The 7,412-nt window shown below is 41.7% G+C and overlaps 1 protein-coding gene across 1 annotated transcript in view; it reads left to right on the forward strand.

Moving 5' to 3' along the window:
• The window catches only part of LOC126456508 (uncharacterized), a 159,070-nt gene extending 152,175 nt beyond the window's left edge, over nt 1-6,895 (forward strand). The window contains exon 10 of the mRNA XM_050092258.1: nt 6,791-6,895. Within this exon, the coding sequence (XP_049948215.1) occupies nt 6,791-6,793 (3 nt within the window). The 3' untranslated portion in view covers nt 6,794-6,895. The remainder of the gene's footprint in view (nt 1-6,790) is intronic.
• Nucleotides 6,896-7,412: the final 517 nt, after the last annotated feature.

A 7,412-nucleotide genomic window follows, 5' to 3' on the forward strand; every position in this document is an offset into this window, starting at 1 on the left:
GAAGAAAGAAAACTAGCGTTCTACGGATCGAACCGTGGAATGTCAGATCACTTAATCGGTCAGGTAGGTTAGAAAATTTAAAAAGGGAAATGGATAGGTTAAAGTTAGATATAGTGGGAATTAGTGAAGTTCGGTGACAGGAGGAACAAGACTTTTGGTCAGGTGAATACAAGGTTATAAATACAAAATCAAATAGGGGTAATGCAGGAGTAGGTTTTATAATGAATAGGAAAATAGGAATGCAGGTAAGCTACTACAAACAGCATAGTGAACGCATTATTGTGGCCAAGATAGACACGAAGCCCACGCCTACCACAGTAGTACAAGTTTATATGCCAACTAGCTCCGCAGATGACGAAAAGAGTGCTGAAATGTATGATGAGATGAAAGAAATTATTCAGATAGTGAAGGGAGACGAAAATTTAATAGTCATGGGTGACTGGAATTCGATAGTAGGAAAAGGGAGAGAAGGAAACGTAGTAGGCGAATATGGATTGGGGGGGGGGGGGGGGGAAGAAATGAAAGAGGAAGCCGCCTGGTAGAATTTTGCACAGAGCATAACTTAATCATAGCTAACACTTGGTTCAAGGATCACGAAAGAAGGTTGTATACATGGAAGAAGCCTGGAAGTACTAGAAGGTATCAGATAGATTACATAATGGTAAGACAGAGATTCGGGAATCATGTTTTAAATTGTAAGACATTTCCAGGGGCAGACGTGGACTCTGACCACAATCCATTGATTATGAACTGTAGATTAATACTGAAGAAACTGCAATAAGGTGGAATTTAAGGAGATGGGACCTGGATAACCTGAAAGAACCAGAGGTTGTAGAGAGCTTCAGGGAGAGCATTAGGGAACGATTGACAGGAGTGGGGGAAAGAAATACAGTAGAAGAAGAATGGGTAGCTTTGAGAGATGAAATAGTGAAGGTAGCAGAGGATCAAGTAGGTAAAAAGACGAGGGCTAATAGAAATCCTTGGGTAACAGAAGAGATAATGAATTTAATTGATGTGAGGAGAAAATATAAAAATGCAGTAAATGAAGCAGGCAAAAAGGAATACAAACGTATCAAAAATGAGATCGAAAGGAAGTGCAAAATGGCTAAGCAGGGCTGGCTAGAGGACAAATGTAAGAATGTAGAGGCACATATCACTAGGGGTAAGATAGATACTGCCAACAGGAAAATTAAAGAGACCTTTGCAGAAAAGAGAACCACTTGCATGAATATCAAGAGCTCAGATGGAAGCCCAGTTCTAAGCAAAGAAGGGAAAGCAGAACAGTCGAAGGAGTATACAGAGGGTCTATACAAGGGCGATGTTCTTGAGGACAATATTATAGAAATGGAAGAGGATGTAGATGAAGATGAAATGCGAGATATGATACTGCGTGAAGAGTTTGACAAAGCACTGAAAGACCTAAGTCGACACAAGGCCCCGGGAGTAGACAACATTCCATTACAACTACTGACAGCCGTGGGAGAGCCAGTCCTGACAAAATTCTACCATCTGGTGAGCAAGATGTATGAGACAGGCGAAATTCCCTCAGACTTCAAGAAGAATATAATAATTCCAATCCCAAAGAAAGCAGGTGTTGACAGATGTGAAAATTACCGAACTATCAGTTTAATAAGTCACAGCTGCAAAATACTAACGCGAATTCTTTACAGACGAATGGAAAAACTGGTAGAAGCCGACCTCGGGGAAGATCAGTTTGGATTCCGTAGAAATGTTGGAACACGTGAGGCAATACTGACCCTACAGCTTATCTTAGAAGAAAGATTAAGGAGAGGCTAACCTACGTTTCTAGCATTTGTAGACTTAGAGAAAGCTTTTGACAATGTCGACTGGAATACTCTCTTTCAAATTCTGAAGGTGGCAGGGGTAAAATACAGGGAGCGAAGGGCTATTTACAATTTGTACAGAAACCAGATGGCAGTTATAAGAGTCGAGGGGCATGAAAGGAAAGCAGTGGTTGGGAAGAGAGTGAGACAGGGTTGTAGCCTCTCCCCGATGTTATTCAATCTCTATATTGAGCAAGCAGTAAAGGAAACAAAAGAAAAGTACGGAGTAGGTATTAAAATCCATGGAGAAGAAATAAAAACTTTGAGGTTCGCCGATGACATTGTAATTCTGTCAGAAACAGCAAAGGACTTGGAAGAGCAGTTGAACGGAATGGACAGTGTCTTGAAAGGAGGGTATAAGATGAACATCAACAAAAGCAAAACAAGGATAATGGAATGTAGTCGAATTAAGTCGGGTGATGCTGAGGGAATTAGATTAGGAAATGAGACACTTAAAGTAGTAAAGGATTTTTGCTATTTGGGGAGCAAAATAACTGATGATGGTCGAAGTAGAGAGGATATAAAATGTAGACTGGCAATGGCAAGGAAAGCGTTCTGAAGAAGAGAAATTTGTTAACATCGAGTATTGATTTAAGTGTTAGGAAGTCGTTTCTGAAAGTTTTTGCATGGAGTGTAGCCATGTATGGAAGTGAAACGTGGACGATAAACAGTTTAGACAAGAAGAGAATAGAAGCTTTCGAAATGTGGTGCTACAGAAGAATTCTGAAGATTAGATGGGTAGATCACATAACTAATAAGGAGGTATTGAATAGAATTGGGGAGGAGTTTGTGGCACAACTTGACTAGAAGAAGGAGTCGGTTGGTAGGACATGTTCTGAGGCATCAAGGGATCACCAATATAGTACTGGAGGGTAGCGTGGTGTGGAGGGTAAAAATCGTAGAGGGAGACCAAGAGATGAGTACACTAAGCATATTCATAAGGATGTAGGCTGCAGTAGGTACTGGGAGATGAAGAATCTGGCACAGGACAAAGTATCATGGAGAGCTGCATCAAACCAGTCTAAGGACTGAAGACTACAACAACAATTAAAAAATTATATTTCCGAAATAAGTTGCTGAAATGCCTTTGTAGTTCACTAGATTCATAACATAACAGTTTAATGTCTTGTAAAAGTTTCACGTCAATGGCTTCAGCTGTTCCTGAAATACGGAGAAGCCAAGTCACTAAATTTAACATCATCGGGACAGGGCATTCCAACTCTCCTTAAGGAGTATGAAATATATTCTGCTCACGTTTTATGTAGCCCAAACTATATAATTGTAATTATAAAGCAACAGCTTCGTAATGTAGCATGACAGTTGCACGTGTGGTTCAGCAGGTGATCTATGTGACTTTTGTTAATGAGATTTAACAATGCGAAACTGGAGATGAATGATACATAACATACAAGTCACGTGCAGGGCATATCGTAATTAAAGGTTAAAATACATACAGTTGAAACTACACGATATTAGAAGCGTTTGTGAGACAATTGCGACTTTGTGATTACCAGCCACTGCTGACTTGATTCTATGTAAACGTCATCCAATTTAGGAGAAGCTAACAATAGTGTACAACATTAAGAAAATTTATTTAGAGATTTTTTTTCAAAAGTGCAGGTATTTCAAACGAACGCGACACCAGTTACATGACTTGGTAGCAGTTAAAGGAGGTTTGCAAAGTGTCGCCCATGTACGCGTATGCTGGGCTCTACCCGTCGCTGCAATGAGTTTTCAATCTTTGTGACCGAGGGATTATTTGTTACAATATAATTCTTGACAAGTATTGGCAACCGTGTTAACTGGAGCGGCGTACAATACACCTTTAAAGTGGCTCCCAAGCACTGAAATCCTTGTGGTTAAGCTGAGGGGATCTTGGAGGCCACGGTACAGGTCTTCCTCTCTCAGTCCATCTTTGGCCATATCGGGGCGTTAAATGTTGTCTCACATTAGCTGCAACATGTATGCACCTTATCCTCTGGCGTTGCTGTAAGCGCACATCCTCAACCAATCCTGTAAAACCAAACCAAAAGGTAATTCCGTCCATTGAGTTTGTTTCGTGACATGTACGGCACAACAAGACGACCCCCTTATACACGGAATTTGTTAGGAAAGTCTCCTTGTTTTCGACTCTTTCCAGCACCACATTTTCAAGCACGGGCGTAATTCGTGCAGGTCTATCGGTTTCCGCAGCACTTGCATTGTTCCCAGTTTCTCTGAGAGGTTGATGAACTCATGTAAAGGTTAGACTTTCGAGGTATCTTCGCGCAGGGTATGCACCTTGGTGCAAGCGTGTTGCCTCCCGCGCACTGCTCTTAACCTTGCCATACATGAAATGCATATCCGCCATACTCCTTGTTACTGTATGTTCCACGTTTCCACCAACACTCGTTCAACACAAATGGTTCTCCACAAACAGCTGACAACTGACATGAGTGGCATTCTAACTGTGTACTGTACTGTCATATCAATTCTGCTTACAGCTACATCCCTCGAAACCACACTCCACGGTCCGACATACGGAGTAGTTGCAATTATCTCGCAAACGCTTCGTTTCCGGACCTACATTTACTGATACGTTTTTTCTTCTACACTACTGGCCATTAAAATTGCTACACCGAGAAGAAATGCAGATGATAAACGGGGTAGTCATTGGACAAATATATTACACTACACCTGACATATGATTACATTTTCACGCAGTTTGGGTGCATAGATCCTGAGAAATCAGTACCCAGAACAACCACCCCTGGCCGTAATAACGGCCTTGATACGCCTGGAAATTGAGTCAAACAGAGCTTGGATGGCGTGTACAGGTACAGCTGCCCATGCAGCTTCAACACGATACCACAGTTCATCAATAGTAGTAACTGGCGTATTGTGACGAGCCAGTTGCTCGGCCACCATTGACCAGACATTTTCAGTTGGAGAGAGATCTGGAGAATGTGCTGGCCATGGCAGCAGTCGAAGATTTTCTGTATCCAGAAAGGCCCGTACAGGACCTGCAGCATGCGGTCGCGCGTTATCCTGCTGAAATTTAGGGTTTCGCAGGGATCGAATGAAGGGTAGAGCCACGGGTCGTAACACATCTGAAATGTAACGTCCACTGTTCAAAGTGCCGTCAATGCGAACAAGAGGTGACCGAGACGTGTAACCAATGGCACCCCATACCATCACGCCGGATAATACGCCAGTATGGCGATGACGAATATGCGATTCCAATGTGCGTTCACCGAGATGTCTCCTAATACGGATGCGACCATCATGATGCTGTAAACAGATCCTTGATTCATCCGAAAAATTTACGTTTTACCATTCGTGCACCCAGGTTCGTAGTTGAGCACACCATCGCAGGCGCTCCTGTCTGTGATGCAGCGTCAAGGATAACTGCAGACATGGTCTCCGAGCTGATAGTCCATGCTGCTGTAAACGTCGTCGAACTGTTCGTGCAGATGTTTGTTGTCTTGCAAACGTCCCCGTCTGTTGACTCAGGGATCGAGACGTGGCTGCACGATCCGTTACAGCCACGCGGATAAGATGCCTGTCACCTCGACTGCTAGGGGTACGAGGCCGTTGGGATGCAGCACGGCGTTCTGTATTACCCTCCTAAACCCACCGTTTCCATATTCTGCTAATAGTCATTGGATATCGACCAACGCGAGCATCAATGTCGCGATACGATAAACTACAATCGCGATAGGCTACAATCCGACCTTTATCAAAGTCGGTAACGTGATGGTACGCATTACTCCTCCTTACACGAGGCATCACAACAAAGTTCCACCAGGCAACGCCGGTCAACTGCTGTTTGTGTTTGAGAAATCGGTTGCAAACTTTCCTCATGTCAGCACGTTGTAGGTGTCGCCACCGGCGTCAACCTTGTGTGAATGCTCTGAAAACTAATCATTTGCATATCACAGCATCTTCTTCCTGTCGGTTAAATTTCGCGTGTCACGGCACGTCATCTTCGTGGTGTGGCAATTTTAATGGCCAGTAGTGTAGTATCGTGTACTTTTAACTGTATGCGTCGACGCCATTAATTGTGATATACCCTGCATATTTTTTCAACTACGTAAGCAATACATTATGCCCAACATCGTTACTAGACGACCAAGAAATAATGTCGTTAAGTGATTCGACAACAAGTGACTTACATGCTATCTAGTAATGAGTTTTAACATGTTGAAACCGGTGAAGCTCGAATAAATTGTTTCAATCGTGATTGATGAATTAAGGATTCTTATTACCTTCTGAAGTTATTCTGTTCCTTATACCATTTTCCCTCGCATATCCCTTGTAAGTAGCACTGTTCGATATAAGTTTATTTTGTTTCATCACCTATTTGTCAGCTGGGCGTGTGTTAGAGAGCCCGCGACTCATCGAATACACCAAATACCTGAGCGCTGGCCACGGAAAGGTGGCTGGTTCCTGAATTAGGACAACTGGAGGGTTCAGTTTATAGTGGTTTTAAAGTGGGCCGGGAGTTGTATGCTCGGCGTCCTCAATAGCGGGGCTGAGATACAAAAGGGACGCAGTTTGCGGAATATTACCAGATCACATCAACACCGTCTAGAAAAGTACAATTTCAACTATTCATATGTTCCTACGCAGCAGAAACTTCAAAACAAAACTATATCATATCTCTGAATTTGCTTTCAGTGTTCCTCTGGAGGGAAAAGAAACTGAACTGAACATCTGGGCTACCTGCACTCGTTCCAAACTGAGGCGTTAAACTATTCGTAAAGCATTTTTTGCTCTCAGAAAATCTGAATATATCAGTAATGTACATATTTTACGTTAATGATTCATTGACCTATCAGAATTCTCGGTCTCATTCTTTGCCTGTCTTGTTTTAATTTGTGTATCATTCAGTTCATAAATGAAACATATTCTAAGAGGTAATTTTTCAAATTTAATTTCACTTATGCATTTGTGTTTTGTTCCAGTGATATCTGCTGTCAGACTTCGAGCTATTTAGACCGAGTGAGGAAGCCACAGGTTTTCAGGTGTAAGGATTCAACGAAAATAAATTTCTTTACTCGCCTTAAGAGAGGTTCCATATTGTTGTTTGTGACTAAAATTTGTGAGTGACATTTAAAAATTATTCGTCCTGCCATTGAAGCAGTTTTGACTTTCGTAGCTAAAAACAAAATCAGAATATCGTTATGAGATTTAAGAAACCTAAGTCTTTTTCCCCTACTCTGCACAACATAAATAACTGTAATAAGTTCATTAAAGTTATTGGAGCAATAAAGTGTATTTTTACAGCAAAAGTCTACTGGATAAATGTTACTGCTTATCTAAGAGGTTTCGCTATGACAATTAGCAGGACAGTCTCAGAGTTTCTGTGAGCTTCATTTTCCGTACAAGTTGAAGTGATTACCAGTAGCAGTTGTGATGAAAATGAGTGCACAGTCAACTTGCTATGATATGATGAACGTTGTCTCTCACTATAGGTTTTTTTTTTATCAAAGCGGCAATTTCATTGATAAGAAAAGGCAAGTCTCACACTACATATTTTTGTCTCAATAGCTGTTTTATTGATAAGAAATGGGAATTTCGTTTGTT

This window comes from Schistocerca serialis, chromosome 2 (assembly GCF_023864345.2).
Source record: "Schistocerca serialis cubense isolate TAMUIC-IGC-003099 chromosome 2, iqSchSeri2.2, whole genome shotgun sequence".
NCBI lineage: Eukaryota > Metazoa > Arthropoda > Insecta > Orthoptera > Acrididae > Schistocerca > Schistocerca serialis.